The sequence below is a fragment of the Metarhizium album genome (genome assembly GCF_000804445.1).
Source record: "Metarhizium album ARSEF 1941 chromosome Unknown scaffold_14, whole genome shotgun sequence".
Lineage (NCBI taxonomy): Eukaryota > Fungi > Ascomycota > Sordariomycetes > Hypocreales > Clavicipitaceae > Metarhizium > Metarhizium album.
The window spans coordinates 82,680-99,827 of record NW_024467588.1 but is presented as its reverse complement, the minus strand read 5'-3'; the positions used below and the strand labels follow the sequence as shown (position 1 = coordinate 99,827).

Here is a 17,148-nt window from a genome sequence, read left to right as displayed (position 1 = left end):
AAGCCTTGACGCAGCATTGTCACGAAGTGCATGAGCACGCAGAGAGGCCCAGGCCCGTTTTTGCCGTGGAGTTGTAACTTGTCCTGCTGGACAGGCGAAATCGGCCCTGGCGACATTAAGTAACTATGTACTCCGTACAGTAGTAGAAAATCAAAGGGCAGCCCGTCTTGCGCGTCAACGGCCTGGCGGCTCACGACGGGGCGTGGACCAACCAAGGGCCCGCGATGCGGGCGCATTGGAGGCGCCCAAAGTCGACACGCACCGCCAGGAGCAGCCGCAGCACCGCACGCTCTTTCCCTCACGCCATGCCTCGGCCATTTCTGTAAAACCCTTGCCTTCCCTCTTCCCTTCACTTCTCGTCCATCGCGTTCCATCACGAACCCCATCTCCAACCCACGCGGAAGCCGACACACTTGACCTTTGCAATCAAATTTTAATCCACTGCAAATATCGTCAGCCTCGTGTCGTCCTTTCATCGACCCAAGTCCCTCGTGTCCACCTCAGGAGCATCACGCCCGTCCGCTCGTCACGACCCTGCGGAGCCAACGACTCTCGCCAGAGAATCTGGCGCCGTTGCATTGATACTGACCCTATTGGACACGCCGAGCGACTGATCCATTTTCAACTCGTGACGAGCCGCCGACAAGATGGACGGATCCCCCGTCAAGACGGAGGGGTCGGCTGACCACCGCAAGAGCGGATACAAGTCTTGGAAGAAGAAGTATCGCAAGATGCGCATCCTCTTCGATCAAAAGATGCAAGAAGGCGAGGACCTACACAAGCAGGAGGACAGAGCTTCTGCAACCGTAAAAAGATTAGCTGTTGAGAATGAGTACGGCGCTCTCCTTGACTCCTCCCTCCAGTGCACCCAGCACCGTATCAACGGCCCATGCTGATTTTTCTCCACGCAGCCGCCTGCTAGATCTCATCCTCGACATCAACAACTCGCCGCAAATTCCCCTCGACAAGCGAATAGACGTGTCCCTCAGGCCCTCCCCGGGCTCCAAGAAGGTCCACCCCATTGACGGCAAGCACGCGCCGCCGCAAAAGGAGCTCGCCATGAAGAAACTCCAAATGCTCCTCGAAGAGATCCCTCACTCGTCATACACCTCCGCCAAAGACGCCAAGCGCTCGTACCTCAGTGACCTGGCTGCCCCGGAGGGCGAGCCCTTCCCGTCTAGCTTCCTGTCCGCCGACGACATTGACAACTACATCCACGACATCGACAGCTCAATAGACCCAGAGACACATATTCCCACGCTCGCTCCTCGCGCCCATCCCAGCACCAACCCAATCCAACACGCTCACTTGAAGAACCCCACAAGCGTGACCAATTGGTTGCGCAAGCATGCGCCCAAGATCTTCCTCCAAGACGGAGAGGCTCATGACGGCGACGACGAGGCCCAAGCAGGTCACCATGCCGGCGGTCGCAAGACGCGCGGATCCCGAGGCGAGCGCGGCGGAGGCCGCGGCCGTGGTAAACGAGCCAGCCTCGCCACAAGAACGGTCGATCGAGAGCGCGACTGGGACGCCAGCATGGACGACGATGCTGAACTCAGCACGCCCGTCGGCAGGGGGAAGCGCAAGAGAGACGACGACCCCGGGTACAGACCCGGCGGATCTGGTGGTCGGCCCGTCAAGAAGAAGAGAAAGAGTGACGTGGACGGCACTCCGGCCGTTCGAAAGTCCAAGAAGGACTCTGCTAAAAGGGATGACTAGGTTTGCTTGCTTGATCTGGGATACAGGGCGTTGCCAAGGGGGGATATATGGCGTTTGGTATATTGCAAGGGTACTGCGTGAGGGCTCAAATCGGGGGACATGAGACGTTTCCCAGAACTACGGCTACATGGGCTACATGGCCCGGAGGAGAGGTGGGAAGATTGGTGTCGACGCCTTACTTTGCATCTGTATACTAGGCATGAAGGATTCGCCTCCTTTTGATGAATGCGCAATCGTATGGCTCTAAAATCTGATTGTAGGACTTGGCCGTGCACCTAGGGTTTTCCTCTCTTGTAAATAGCAGTCAGGCTTCCATGGTATGATGAATCATAAATTGCTCTACGTCGCATATACATGCTGCTAGATGAGACCAACCCGTCTTGACTCCTATGACATGTGCCAGTTCTTCTACCTGTATGTAATACGTCTTGCCATGATGTTGGACCGAGGGGCAGGAATGTTGGCCCTGTATGCAAAAAATGATAAAAATGACAAGAAAAAAAGAAAAGAAAAACACCCGTAAGCGCGCCTTGCGTGACGGGGAAGCAGAATGCCCGAGGCATTTTAGACCACCGCTACATTGCTTCTTGAATCTTTCTTGATTTCCTCCTGCTCTCTTGTTTCCCAGCATGTTGGCCTCCTCCTCACCCGTTTCTCCTTTTTTACAGCTTCTCCTTCAAGATGGTCTTCATGCGACGTTCGACGGCATTCAGGTACTCGTTGGTAGTGACGTAGTCTAAGCGGTCGGACTTGCCGCAGGCTAGAGCCAGATCCTTGGTCATGACGCCGTCTTTGTCGACGGTATCGATACAAGCCTGCTCGAGACCCTCGGCAAAGGCAACCAGCTCGTGGGTGTTGTCGAGCTTGCCGCGCTGGATGAGGCCGCGGGTCCAAGCGAAGATGGAGGCAATGGGGTTGGTGGAGGTCTCCCTGCCCTTTTGGTGCTCGCGGTAGTGGCGGGTGACGGTGCCGTGGGCGGCTTCGGACTCGAACGTCTTGCCGTCCGGGGTGATGAGCACCGAGGTCATGAGGCCGAGGGAGCCAAAGCCCTGGGCGACAATGTCGGACTGGACGTCACCGTCGTAATCTGGTCATACTGCTCAGCAATTTTTTTTTTTTCCCTAAGCGGGTTCGGGTGAGGGGAAAGCGCGGTTTGCATGCAGGTGAACCTACTCTTGAGAGCCATGACATAGCCGCCCTTACTCTTGATCATTTGGGCCACCATGTCGTCAATCAGACGGTGCTCGTACCAGATCTTCTTGGTCTCAAAGTCCTTCTTGTACTGGGTGTCGTAGAGCTCCTGAAAGATGTCCTTGAAGCGACCATCGTACTTCTTAAGAATGGTGTTCTTGGTACTCATGTAGAGGGGCAGGCTCTTGTCGAGGGCGAGCTTGAAGGAGGCGTGGGCAAAGCCAGTGATGGACTCGTCGGTGTTGTACTGCGCCTGGGCGACGCCGCCACCATTCTTGAACTGGAAGACCTCGACCTCTTGGGGCTCGCCGCCTTCGGGGGTGTACACCATGGATAGCTTGCCTGGTCCAGGGGCGACGAGGTCCTTGGCGCGGTATTGATCACCGAAGGCGTGGCGGCCAATGATGATGGGCTTCTCCCAGCCAGGGACCAGACGAGGGATGCGAGGGATGACGATGGGCTCACGGAAGACAGTGCCGCCCAGAGCATTTCGAATGGTGCCGTTGGGTGACAGCCACACTATTTTGCAAAGGAAGATTCAGGTAAGTAGATTGTACATGGAGCCATGTGCTGCAGTGGTGGGTTGCTATGCACAGGTTGACTCACTTTTCTTCAGCTTGAATTCCTCGACGCGAGCCTCATCGGGTGTAATAGTAGCGCACTTGACGCCGACTGAGTACTTCTTGATGGCCTCGGCAGCATCGATGGTGACCTGGTCGTTGGTCTGGTCGCGGTATTCAAGGCCCAGATCGTAGTACTTGAGATCGATATCAAGGTACGGGTAGATGAACTTGTCCTTGATGGTCTTCCAAATGATACGGGTCATCTCGTCACCGTCAAGCTCGACGACGGGATTCTTGACCTTGATCTTCCGTGCGGCAGCCATATTGCGCGCTGAGACTGAAAAGGTGCGGACGGCGCCGAATGACGGAGCAAACGGAGATGGAGAAGCACGAACAGACGCGATGGGCAAGCGGCCACGAGAGGAAAGGAGCCTGGCAGCGGAATTCATGGTGGAGAAGAAGAAAGACAGAAAAAGGACGAGCGAATTAATCCAAGCACGCTGCGGCGACCAGACGGCGCACTCGAGGTCACAATCGCAGCGTCTCGCGAGCGTAAATTCGGTTCCAGGCTGATGAGTGTGGGGAGCCGACGAGGGGAGTCGCTGCGTCCGTGCCGAGGTTGCGGTATGCTGGAAGGTGCCCTGTGCGGTTTAAATGGGAAAGCGCAAGGCGCATCAGCTGGGGGCAGGAAAGAAGAAAAAAAAGGCGTTGAAGGGCGCCTTTTTTCCCCCTTGGCCGGTCTCTCCAGTCATATCCGTAACCTTCTCCATCCCCTTGGCCCTGATGACGCGATCGTCGCAAGCGTGACTGACGTGAGTGGCAGCCAGAACTCCAAATGGTGCCTGCGACGTACCGGAACAACTTGCTGGGATCGCAGTCGAACAGAAGCAAGCAGAACGTTGGGTGGAGATCAACTTCGTCAGCCCAGCCTCATCAACAATAGTCACACACACCTTGTCGTCCTCGGACGGCGGTCTCGGCGCCGCACCCAAGCCGATGTGTGGGCTCGGTGACCGGACCGTGTGACACAACGGTGCAACAATGCAGGCGAAAGCAGCTTGTCACGACCGCTGCAGTTGGTGCGATCCAGCAGGGGCCTAAGCCAGATGGTGGGATTGATTCTGCGGCCAATGGAATAGTCGGCCAATGGAGTAGTTTGACGCGACATGTTGTAAAAGTGTGTATTACACGCTTAGTGTAGTATGAGTTATTGTTATGCTCTGGAGCTACGCTCGGCCTAGATGGTTGTGATGGATGTGATGGGACATAGTCTACCTCTTCGCTCACCCACCTGTGTAGTGCTAGATGAACAAGCTTACGGCAGCTTGTTCATTACGTACCCCTTTGGCTTCAAGGTCAGTGACCGGCAGCTAGGGAGTCCGGCACACCACCGGAATGACTGCGGCTAGCACCCGCTATGGCTCCCTGAGCTAGTCCACCACAGTTTTAGATAGACAAGCTGCTGCCGAAGCAGCTGAAGGAATATCAAGTCAAGGTTCAAATGTAGGATTTGCAGCAGGTGGCTCCATGTATGCCGCCCTTTGAGTCCTCTAAGCTATGAAACCTCTCTAAGCCAGCATGGCCCTAAGAACCTTTACCTGCTCCAGGACGCGTGCTCGACTCGTACCGCCCTTGACTGATCTCATCTCCACGCTTCTCTCGTAGTCAAACGTGTGCGAAACATCTTCCCCAAACCGGCCATCAATAGCCTGTAGTTGCTCTAGTGAGAGCTTGTTCATCGGGATACCTAGCTCCTCACTCTTGGCGACACACCGCCCAGAGATATGGTGCGTCTCACGAAAGGGCACACCCTTTCGTACGAGATAATCAGCAAGATCGGTAGCCAGCATAAATGGATCGAGGGCAGCCCTCATCCGCTCTGGCTTAATAGTGAGGGTAACAAGGATACTATTTGCGATCTGAAGGCTATCGGAGACAGTCTTCACATGATCCAACATGGGTTCCCAACTTTCCTGCAAGTCCTTTTGATATGTGCTGGGTAGGCCCTTCTGGGTACACATGAGGCCAGCCATATGGCCAAATGCTCGACCAGCCTTTCCTCGCAAGAGCTCCAGGCCATCCGGGTTCTTCTTGTGCGGCATTAAAGAACTTCCAGTAGAATAAGCATCAGCGATAGAAATAAAGCCGAACTCTGTAGAGGAATAGAGGATAAGATCCTCGGCCCATCGAGAAATATGTTGCATGAGCATGCTGCCCCATTGCAGAAATTCGGTGACAAAGTCTCTGTCACTAACAGCAGCCATGGAGTTCCATAGAAGGCCTGCGAACCCCAGCTCCTCAGCCATCATATCGCGGTCGATATTGAAGCCATTGCCAGCAAGAGCACCACAACCAAGTGGGCTCCTATTCACACGCTTTGAAGTCTCGCGCAGCCGCTCAAGATCGCTCGCAAAGAAAAAGCCATATGATAACAGATGCTGCGACCACAGAACCGGCATGGCGCGCTGGAGATGGGTGTATCCAGGCATGATGATGCCGCTATCACGGTCAGGAGGGGTCGCCAGATTCGGAGGATAGTCAGACATACCACTCGGCCTCTGCGCGGCCGGCAATAACCTCGATCAAGGCAACTAGGTGGCTCTCAATCTCCTGGATCTGGTTGCGAAGCCACAGACGCATATCGCAGACGACCTGCTCGTTGCGACTGCGACCCGTGTGTAGTTTGCCGGCGATGTCCTTGCCTATGATCTCACTGAGCCGGCGCTCATTGGCGGTGTGGATATCTTCGTCGTTGGGCATGATAACAAAGGTATCCGCCTCCCACTCCTTCTGAACCTCCCGGAGACCTCTCTCAATTTCAAGGAACTCGTCGTTGGATATGATGCCAGACTTGGCGTTTGCGCGTGCAAACGCAATACTGCCGAGGATATCTTCCTTGTACAGGAGCTTGTCGTACTGGATACTCGCATTGTATTTGAGCATAAGGGGATCGAGGCCGCCTGTCATTGGGGTCAGCACATTGCCCTTGAACTTCCATAAAGAACCAACCTGTGAAGCGTCCACCCCAAAGCATGTTTTCTGCAGGCGTCTTTCCAGATGCCATGATGTGCTGCCTGCGGATCTTATCTGCCAGGGTTGAGTTCGATAGCTTTAAAGAACTATTAGGATTTATTTTTGCTTGATAGCCTAACAAGAGTGGGGCTCCGTGTGGGCAGGTGCGTGTGGGCGGGACGAGTCAACACGGCTAGTCACGTGAAGCCTGCGTCTCTGTCACACCGATAGCGGGGGCACAAAGCTAGATACTAATCTGTGACGTCAAGCCAATGACGCTGGGTACTTTAGGGTTGGGAACTCCTATTCTTTACAGAGGGAAATGACGCTTCACGTTTTGACGAGTTCAGGACGCTACCTACGGATGGTGGTAGTTTTATTTGTACCGGCAATTACAGATGTAGCGAAGGCGAATCTCGGCCAGTATTCATTAACCATCTGTTCGTAACATCTGCACTGCTGTATTTTCCAGTCAAGCTTGTAAATGCCACCAGGCATCTGCGCCCAAGTTGGATCTACTCCTTAACACCGCTCAATTGCATTTACGCCTGTCCGCCCCTGGAGCCGCAAGCAGGTGACGAGATGGACGACCTGGCACTCTCCTCATGAAGAGATGCACGCGATGTTTCTAAATCGCTTGCTATCTCAGTCGCTCGTCCGAGCCCGCTGATCAGTTGACAGACTTTGACCCGGCTGAGGGCCATGGCGAGATGCCAAAGAACCAGCCACGGCGAGGGCTTCAGTAACACCAGCCCAGACTACTCCCAGAATTGGCACCTGGAATGGATCACGAGTCACTGATAGTTCGTTTCTCCCGTTGTCGCTCCATCTCCGGTGGTGTGAACGTTGACATCGGAGGGCACAACTAGGACAATGCAATTCACTGATTGAGGGTTCCAGCGGAGTAGGTACCTTAGGTGGCTAAGTATATTGATGGGATGTTCTCGTTGGTATTTTTCAGAAAGTACACGTGCGTCCTTTATGTCCAGTCAGGAGCGTGCCGAGGACGACAAGGAAAAAGACCATCAAAGGTGTTCCTGTACGAGGGCGTCTTGCATCAAGTAACTAGCCTACAAGTTGCAACAGCTCATACAACTTGTTGCAGGGCCCATCTCTAATTGTCTGGAAAGAACCTGGGAGATCTTAACCTTTGACGAGGGTCATGTGATTCCCATTTGAGTAGGCTGCTTCCTCATTGCGAATAAACAGCTGGGCGAATGATGATTCCACAGTCCGATGACCTATTACATTGGCCCGTACGCGCTCCGCTTTCAACGTGACAGGAGGAACAAACTAAGCTTGGCCCTTCGCCAGAGTTCGTCTTTGTCGCGTGTATAGTAACTGTTAGAATCTAAATGAAGCCGCAAAACTGTACAAGACGTCGTGCTGTTGACGGATCTACAGCCAAGCCATATGGCAGTTATATGAACACGCTTGTTCCCAGAGTAGGTGTCACTGCATCTGCCTACCAGCATTTTAAATGAGGCGTGGGTGGCAGGCATCAGAATGACCGAGCCGTACTAATGTCTTTGTACGCGTCTTCATGGGAGCATATGTATATATATATGTATTCCGATTTTGATAAAGGGGTTGAAAATTCGTCTTGGATATCATTGCCAGGCGTTGACCAGGCTCTGGGGCGGGAAAAAGGGTCCTTGGCCGTGATTCCGAATTCGTAATCAGCAAGATCCTGGCTCAAAAGCGTACGGAAGTCGATCATCATTTGGACTCAAGATTACACGACTCAAGGTGCCACCGCTGATATGGGCTGGGATTGACGTTTCGTCTACTCACCCACGATTAGAATCAATAACACAGACGGGATTTTTTTCTTGCTTCCGCCGAGGAAGGGGGTCTTGCTCAGCCTGCAGGGAGATTGCCCAAGTTCAATTTATTCGATGCGGCAGCCGAATCGATCGTTGATGGTTGATGTCACCCCGCCCCACCACAGTGCCCAGTGGTGCGAACGGGTCGAAGTGATGACGGGGAGTTGAAGATGATAGATGCGGCTTCAAGCTCGGCTTCGGCGAGACGTTCGTCTACCTCAATCTCCTGTACTACGTGAGGTAAGAATCCCCTTCCCACAGCGGTAGCGGTCGACGGGGCTCCCAACTTGCCGCCGCCGCCCCTGCTTACGCCTTGTCAGCACCCTCATGCTTCACCGCGAGTACTTCCCCTTCCTGCCGACCCCGGAGTCGGAGCCACGGGGTCCAGTCGACCAGCCCATGCTGGGGGCGCCCGCCCCCGAGGGCTGGTGGGACGACAGCTCCCGACTCCTCTTCGGCGCGGCAGAGCACATCGCCGCCATTCTACACGAGGCCTCCGAGTGTGGCGTGCATCTCATGACGCCCTTTGCCGGGTTCTGCGCATTCTCAGCCGGCTACCTCAACCTCTACGTGGCGAAATACCCCCGAATGAACCTGGGCCGCAGCCCGCGAGCAAGCGACTGTCTCAAAATGTGTCTCGACTACCTGGAAAAGTTTCGACTTGTCTGGAAAATCGCCGACGGATGGGTAAGCCGCCCGCAAGCATGACACGACCGTGGCCACCGTTGCGCTAACATTGAGAGGGCGGCACGCGCAAGATCAAAACGATACACCATGCATCCGTGCTCTACGAGCGAGCAACCGAGGACCGGACACGATACCAGGGGCGCACACGAGCAGACTTTGATACTCTACACCAGTCTGTCCACGAGTTCCGTGTCGTGGATAGATCCGACGCGCATACTCGGGAGATTCGGGGCGCGGAGCGGCCCTCGGCGCAGGCGACTTGGCCGGTTCAAGGGCACGAGCACGAGCACGAGCACGAGCACGAGCTCGACACTAATACCTTGTTGAACCAGCTTTTCGCGGAAGTCAGCAATAACCTCGACGAGCAGGGGGCCTGGTCTCAATGGTGGCCGGCGATTGATCAGGTGGATCTTTAATGAGCTGCGTAATTACATCCGGGGTTTTTTTTTTCGTTGAAGCTTCCAATGAATGAGTGACGACCTTTGATTTTTTTGATTTTTTTTTTAAAAAGGGCTGTAATATCTGGTTTTCTATACATGTCCTATTTTTATTTCCCGGTCTAGAAAAACAGTCAACAGATAATGCACCTCTTCATATGGCTCCCCTCCCGTCACCGCCAACAAATGCATACCTGTCGCGTCAACCATTCGCCGTTTCTCCTTCCAATCACGCCTTTGCAAAGACCTTTCTCGAGTTCATCAGGCGAACAGCAAGCATAAAGAGCATGCCGACAAAAGGCGCCACAACCACGCCAAGAGGACGTTTTTTGAAGCAGCTAAAAAGGCACGTAAATGGCGTCTGGATTCTGTACTAGATCTACTAGAAATTTGGGACGAGAAGGGTGTACATTATAGGCGAAGAGGTTAATAGCGTTATTAGGTTGAAAATTGGCCCGCCTTGGTGTCCGGCCCGCCTTGCTGTCGAGCACCACCTTTGGTGGTGAGGGCTTTTGCTAGCCGAACCACATAAAGTGGGGCGGGCACGATTACCTCTCAAGTTCTCTTTGCTTTTTCAGTTCATCGACAATCGGTGTATTGACGCGTCACATATTGGCACCGTAAGGCAAGGTGACATCCTGGATCCTTGGCCCTGGCATACTATCAAGGCATTGTCCGCATCATGTATATAAGAAATGAGGGCTGAACTAAAGCTCGTCCCGCCCTTTTCCTCATGTTGAATCGACTGCGCCCCATTCCGTTCACCAAGTAACCAAGACCTCCACCAAGATCAAGCCGCTTGGGAGTCAAACCCACCGGGCCCACGGCACTAGACACGCCAGACCACAGATAAAGAGCCCTGGCCCTGGGCAACTCGTCGTGACACCTGCGACTAGAGACGCTTTGAAATTGCAGCCCCGGAACCCTTGTTTTCAAAGGCCATGCAGACATTGATTGCTTTTGACTTTGAATTGCATACGTACTTGCTTTCCCACGTTCAGATATGGCAGGGAGCAGACGCCTCAACAACGCCGGAACCAGTTGGAGCTGGACCTTGGCTTTGCCAGGCTAGCCACTGGCAGACTGAAGAGAGCCATGTGTTTTCGTGTGTTGCATCGTCCCAGTTCGAAAAGCTTCAACCTTCGCGTTGTCGCTGTCGCCCTGGGGTTGGAGCGGGTCGTGGATCTCGTCAAGGCGTTCGTCAACTGGTCGACTGGTCAACTGGTGTCGGCTTGTCAGCTAGGAGCCTGCGCTAGGAGCCTTCCGGAACTCTGTAGGAAGCCGGGCAGCTTGCCAGCTAGACGATGGCAATGGACCGTCGGTCGACAGCCTGCCTGCCCGTCAAGGGATGGATGGATTGTCATTCGATTTAATGCTGCCTGTCAATCTGCATTGTCTGGCAATAACCCCTCATCTGCGTTGTGTTGGTCCCTGCCTAGGCAAGCTCTGACCAATCCTGGCGGGTTCTCCCAAAGTCAAAGTGCGTCATCTGCCCATGCACATGCCCCATGCCTCCTTCCCTCAAAGCCTTTGCAGCTCTGAAAAGTGGCCAAATCCTCGTCCTCCAACGCTCTCGTCTCGTCGATGCACTCCATCACGCGAACTCGTTGATGGCGACCAGATTGAACAGCTCGCTTGCTCTCGAGCCTTGGCATCCTCTACACTGGTGCTGACGCTCCGCTCCGTGTTCAACACAAAGACGACACTACTGCGCCCTGCAGCACAAGACCTGGCTTCCAGCACCATCGGGAGACGGCTCAAGGACCGTCGTCATCCCTGGCAGCACCCGGGACAACAAGGATCGCCGGGGTTGCTGTGCCATAACACGTCTCCCCTTATCATTCTGCCTCATTTGACTCCTGCGGAAAATACGGCAACAAAAACCTAAACCAAGCCTGTTCACGGGTTCCTCTTCCCCGTTTTCCTAATCTCGTCTTGTCGTCAATATGAGCCTTGCCGAATCGCCAACTCTAAAGAGGGGAGAGCCGTTTCCCAGGGGCAGCGACATCGCCGACGATGGCAGCTTCGACGATTCGACTCATCATGCTGCCATGGAGACCGATTGCGATCCCAACATGGACAATCAAAAGAGTGCCAAGGTCAAGAAAAGGTCTCTTTTTGGTTTCGGTAAAAAGAAGGACGGCAGCACCTCGTTGACCACTGCCTCCGACGCAGTGCCTGCGTTGCCCGTGCCATCACAAACATCCAAACCATCACCGACGACGCCAAAGATTACGGCATCCCCACCACGACTGCATACTGGCGAGCATTTTGTGTTCGTGCATCCCTCATCGCCTGCTCGAGCCATCTCTAGCTCCCCGCGGGTATCATCTCCAGCCGGCTCGCAGATTTTCGAGAGAGACGTACAGGACAGCACCGTGTTGAAGCCCAACTCGCCTGCTATTCCCACTCACATTCAAACCGAAAACTATATCCCTCCCGTTCTCGACGATGCCTCCGAGGCAATCACGAATGAGAAGCTGGACCCCGACGCGGTGGAGATCGTAACACACACGTCACACCAACCCGCCTCGGTAACAGTCACGGGTACGCCAGGTGGACTAACGTCACCGTATGACCAGATGGCCTCTGAGTGGGCTGCCGAGCTGGCTTCGTTTGCAGACCGCGTTGGGCTTTCCCCGGACACTGCGTCCAACTACGGATCGCTGGACTCTACCGATGTACGGCGGCTATCCTTCATCTCATTTGCAGACGTTGTGCAGGCAGAACACGGGAATCAAGCAGGAGGAACAGGCTCAAGAGACAGCCTTCACACGGTGGGGTTAACATCCCTTCCATCTGCTACCTTGAACCGATCACCATCGCCCATCCGATCGCCCGTCTCCAGCCAAGGACAGGGAACGAGTCCTCCAACAAGTAACCCCGGAAGCATGAAAGGAGTTGAGATGAGTCCAACACGAAAACCATTTGGCAGCCCCAAGCCCGGGCAACAGAACATGGCAGCTACGGGCGGCGACCTCAATATCGAAACAATGCGACAAGCTCTGAGGCGAACTGGGAACACGGACTTGAGTAGTTTTAGGAGTAACCCGGCAAGTCCAACTGACGGTCCAGGCTCTCGTTAAGTTCATATCGCTTGCGTTTTTTTTTTTTTTAAAAAAAAAAAGAAGGCAGATGAACATATACCACAACGCCGCGCAAAACGACAAAAACCGACTCTTTCCCCTTACGTGATGTTTCTGTTCAATCGATGATATCACTTCCCTGGGGATCAATGGAGGAATGGTTTTTTTTTCTCCCTCTTTTTTTTCCTGCTTTGGCGAACGTTCTTTGTTGTTTTTTGTTATCTAGCAGGTGGCATACGAATAGCGTCGAAACTTGGTGATATCTTTTGGCAATTGGGAGTTGGAAGAGCCTTGTGATTGCTGGCGTCAAGCAAAACTACAAATGTTACACAATGCGAAAAAAAGCCTGTTGTATCGCTAGGAGCCCGGCAACCAGCCTTGTGAGTAGGATGAAGCAATGAATCATCAGCTTTTTGAAGAATCGAAGTCTGCAGTAAGGCATTGCCTAGACACACGAGTGATTGAACAAAGCCGAGGTCAGTCCGTGTGCCTGGTGAGAGGTGCGCCACAAGGTGACTGGGATTGTGTATGGCGAGTAGGCCCGAAATTCAGCAATTCTGGAAGAAAAGTTACCTGTTTGGTTGTCGCTGTCCAGGGAGGCGTCTCGGGTGACGGTAAACCCACTCACACCTTCTCAATAGATCCTCGGCGAGAGGTCAAAACGTCGTCAGCTCCTAGCCGAAGGGATGTACCTACACCACATTCTACACTTTCTGAAGCTCCATCTCTTTAAATGGAACCAGAACAGCGGCTCATCACGCTCTTGGAGGCGCCATTCCTCCCCGAGGAGGTGGATATGCAGTGGGAGGAGATCCCAGATGAAGACAAGACGGCGGCGTTGTCTACCATTGAGAAAGGGTTGAAAACCCTCACCAAGGATCAGGGCGACACAACGAAGCCAGCTTGATGTACTCAAAACATTCAGTCTATGAACCCTTTTCCTCGTTATTTGGCCCGTTTTATCCTTATGGAGAGGGAGGATGACTGTCATAGGGTAGCAGCCTGAGGCGACAAGGCCACGAGACCGGGCCGTTTATTACGGAGCTTGCAGAGAGCAATAGAGTTTGTTGCGAAGGCAAGCTTCAGCCTTGACGACAACGAATACAATGGTTGGGAAGCCTGCAACCTACCTGGCCTGCCTGGCCTACGTGATTGTGGGTGAGTGTATCCGTTACAGCGCGGAGGCAGCGGCCGGGATAAGGTCTCTCTCTTTTGCGTTATATGTAACATGCAAAGCGAAGGTTCCTACCATGCTGGACGATACTGCACGATCCGGCACGGTCAAGGAGAGTTCTGTCCCTTCCTTGCTTTAGAGTGGAAACAATCGCACTCGGAACACTACCCTTGGTGCGCAACCGCCGCGCGTATCGGACGAGAAGAATGTCGGCAAGCGCACATAACCTCGACCTCTCCGCCATCTCTGGCGGCAGTAGGCCTCATCCTAGCTCCTCTCGATAGGCGGTACCAACGAACTGCCTAGGGAAAGGCTCTTTAGAAGCTGTGACATCTAGGGAACCTCTATACGCGGAATACATCCAAGTGCGCAACGCGTACGCTGATGTCAATAGCCCGCCCTCTTTCTTTCCCTGCTTTATCGCTGTACCCGCGAAGGGAAATTCGATGCAGCAGTCCCCTGGAAGAAAGGATTCACGCACGACCATGCCAACCAGCTGCTCAATCCAATCTGAAGTCCAGGCTACTTCAAGCGTGTGGAGTTGTTGCTGGTACGGAGTATCGGACATTGTGCCGATGAGTGAAAGGGAGCACATATTTGCGGGCCGCCACTTAAGATTGCGACTTCTCAAGGGCGAACAAGCGGCATGTAAAGATCTGCAAATAATATCAGTGCAGCAAGTGCAGGAAAATGGCATGCTTCGGACAGACAAGGAGAAACATTCCCAGAAATGTATCCGGCCAACAATCATCTTCTTGCCACCGGTGCCGCAAATGATTCGCTAACCTCCAAGAACATTGCAAAGTCTGCGAATGCTAGAAATGCTTCCGCTGTCGCAAAGACAAGATATTAGCTTCAGAAAACTTCGAACACGCCGAGGCATGTTCCAAATGGCTGCCGGCTATGTGCCGTAAGTGCGCGAAGTATGGAACACATCAATCTTTCGACGACATGAAGCAGCATGCAAAGTTTCATGCATGCCCGCAATACAAGATCCGCGGGAGCAAAGTCCAGATCCTAGCACATGTGCGCATCTGCCGTCGGACGGTGTGTAGCTCCTGCAGCTGCAAGATCAGTCCCGATGAAGATCATCATTGCCAGTTCAAGAGGTGCAACGCTTGCGGGGCACGCGTGCATAACGACTTGATGGACAAGCGTATGTCAGACTGCCCGGGATGGAGCAGGAACTGGAATAAAGTGCCATTACGTGCAGGGTCAAGTCCCGCTCTTGGCGCGATTCTGTCGCCAAAAGCCAAGTTCTCTCTCTTTAGAGACTGTGTCTCGACTATGACGGCGTGGATCAAGTATCCTGCCAGCACTACGATCGCCGACTTCAAATTTATCACCTTTCCTGGCGGCTTAAGATTTCCCTGGTCAGGTCGCTATCGCTGACCGTTACAGCGAACGGATCATTGCTCCCACAACAATCAATCACGGCATCACAAAAGCTGCCCTTCTCGGCTGAGTTTTGAGAAAAAGAGCCCGCACAAGATCTTCACGTTGTATTGGAGCTGCCGCAGTTCACAGTACTATCTATCCTAGTGGTCAAGAGGGACATCACTCAGGGTTAGAGCTGCCAAGAGATCGCGGACCTCATTGATCAACACGTCGAGGTTAGTGAGATGTCCAAGCCCCTCTTCCTACGATGATATTAATCATTATTTATCCAAAAACACGGTGCTCTGAAGACGTCGGTGACTTGGGGCTCACAAGACTGCGATCTTGAATACTATAAATACACTGTTTGTTAGCTCTTATATTATTCTCCATAATTACTATCTACACTGACTACTCGCTTCTTCTATCAGCAAGTGCTTCATAATCCAGCCTAGTCACAACACGATCAGCTTTACTCATGTACTGTTACCGCCGCACACCTCAGTGAAACAGCCGTGCGTCAGGCACGAAGCTCGCCCGGGGACATACGAGGAATCACGTTGGCGTGAAAGTACGTGTTGGTATACTGTACATATAGGGCGAAGAACCCCGTCTATAAATCGCCACCCGATCAAGGGGGAATGCGTTTCCCCTACCATCAGCCAATACCAGCCGAGCAGGGACGCCGTACACACGTCGCTTCGAGGCATCTAATGGAAGAGATCCGGCTAGGGTCGACGGTGGTGTCCGGGCTGCATTAGGGTCGTAGCCGTGTCTTGGGGTCATGTAGGTTCACCACCAAACACGTTTTCCCACGCCACCGTTCGCTTCCTTGACTGCAGTCGTCGGCCTAGTTCGTCCCCGTGGCCAGACCATTTTTGCTCCAAGATGCATCAGGTTTCGCGACAAGAACAGCCCGAGATGGCTACCAGCGAGATGCTGTTGGATCAAAGTCTGGCGAGGCAAGACTTCGTGAATTCGGCATCGAGGCTGGATGCGAAGGGGGCGACGGCTCAAGCACGAAGCCTTACAGCTATATTAGGCCCGAGGGACTTGTGACTTGTGAGAGCCTTGGCCCTTGGCCGACGCTCGTCTTTGGTGAGATGCTCCCAGTCTAGGATCCAACGTGTACGAGCTATATCATGCACCAAGTCTCTCGGCGCAGTGCCTGAATAGTCACCAGTGGCAACGAACAGCCAGCGAACAACCTCCGCATGCCCGGAAGGACGGACTGGGATGTATTCTGGCTTCACCAAAAACGAGACGGACTTGCAATTGCCGAGGACGTGCTGCAAGCCCTGGAATGACCGAGGGACCAGGATCACGTAGGCCGCACTGTACTCCGTAAGAGCTGAGGCATTTGATTTCTTGCCCGAGCCGAAGCCATGAGACGTCACCGTGTCCCGGCGCTCTGGGTCGTGGGCGATTCCCGGAGCGAGCAGGCATTTGACGGGAGCGGAGCCGTTCGTAATAGATCGATGGCTTTTGACTTGCTTGCTCTCGATCAAGGAGTCGCCATGTCGGGGTTGTGAGCTAGGCCTCCAGGCCTAGCGTACGTGGTAGGTTTTCAAGAAGAGATAAGAGTAACAAGAAACAGTCACAGTTTGCCCCCGATAAGACTCGCAACCGTCGACACGGAGCTTGACGCCATCTCCACGGCTGGCACTGCATGTTCGTTCCAGACCCCGCCAGACAGTGTGTAAGAGTGTAAGAGAGAATGCGCGCGCTCGGTACTGCGTCCTTGGGGTTGCCAATTACCAGATCCATGGTGATGGCCCTATGGGCACAGGAGGTGGGGGTGCCTGAGCGGCTGAGCCGTCCTGTTCGTTATCACGGGCGTGTGATGGGGCACAGAGCGAAATGGTGAGCACGTCGTCGAGCGGGAAAACAAAACTGCGCACGTTTTTGCCCGTCCACGGCCATGGTCTTGAGCGCCGCGTTTGATGTCTTGCTCTGGGAACGTGGCGGACCGACAACCGAGCGAGCATCAATCAATAAGGGCCGCCAGCCCACGGGGTTGAGCACCTGCTGTTGCTGCTGATCTCGAGCTGTGACCCCGGTGTCGCGAATTTTGCC

General features: G+C 53.8%; 5 protein-coding genes across 5 annotated transcripts; 3 read left to right on the top strand and 2 right to left on the bottom strand.

The window, feature by feature from the left end:
- Positions 1–647: 647 nt before the first annotated feature.
- Positions 648–1,719, top strand: MAM_05475 (uncharacterized protein; the record flags this gene model as incomplete). The annotated part of the gene is made up of 2 exons (XM_040824273.1): positions 648–832; positions 912–1,719. The coding sequence occupies 2 exons, from the start codon at positions 648–650 to the stop codon at positions 1,717–1,719; spliced, it is 993 nt and encodes a 330-aa protein (XP_040677598.1).
- A 662-nt stretch (positions 1,720–2,381) lies between these two features.
- On the bottom strand, positions 2,382–3,796 carry MAM_05474 (isocitrate dehydrogenase NADP; the record flags this gene model as incomplete). The annotated part of the gene is made up of 3 exons (XM_040824272.1): positions 2,382–2,806; positions 2,893–3,429; positions 3,517–3,796. 3 exons carry the CDS (start codon positions 3,794–3,796, stop codon positions 2,382–2,384), a joined length of 1,242 nt encoding a protein of 413 aa, XP_040677597.1.
- Positions 3,797–5,041: 1,245 nt separating this feature from the next.
- On the bottom strand, positions 5,042–6,537 carry MAM_05473 (argininosuccinate lyase; the record flags this gene model as incomplete). The annotated part of the gene is made up of 3 exons (XM_040824271.1): positions 5,042–5,972; positions 6,022–6,433; positions 6,483–6,537. 3 exons carry the CDS (start codon positions 6,535–6,537, stop codon positions 5,042–5,044), a joined length of 1,398 nt encoding a protein of 465 aa, XP_040677596.1.
- A 2,101-nt stretch (positions 6,538–8,638) lies between these two features.
- MAM_05472 (uncharacterized protein) lies at positions 8,639–9,414 on the top strand (the record flags this gene model as incomplete). The annotated part of the gene is made up of 2 exons (XM_040824270.1): positions 8,639–8,998; positions 9,055–9,414. The coding sequence occupies 2 exons, from the start codon at positions 8,639–8,641 to the stop codon at positions 9,412–9,414; spliced, it is 720 nt and encodes a 239-aa protein (XP_040677595.1).
- A 1,967-nt stretch (positions 9,415–11,381) lies between these two features.
- Positions 11,382–12,521, top strand: MAM_05471 (uncharacterized protein; the record flags this gene model as incomplete). Its single annotated transcript, XM_040824269.1, has 1 exon — positions 11,382–12,521. The coding sequence occupies one exon, from the start codon at positions 11,382–11,384 to the stop codon at positions 12,519–12,521; it is 1,140 nt and encodes a 379-aa protein (XP_040677594.1).
- Positions 12,522–17,148: the final 4,627 nt, after the last annotated feature.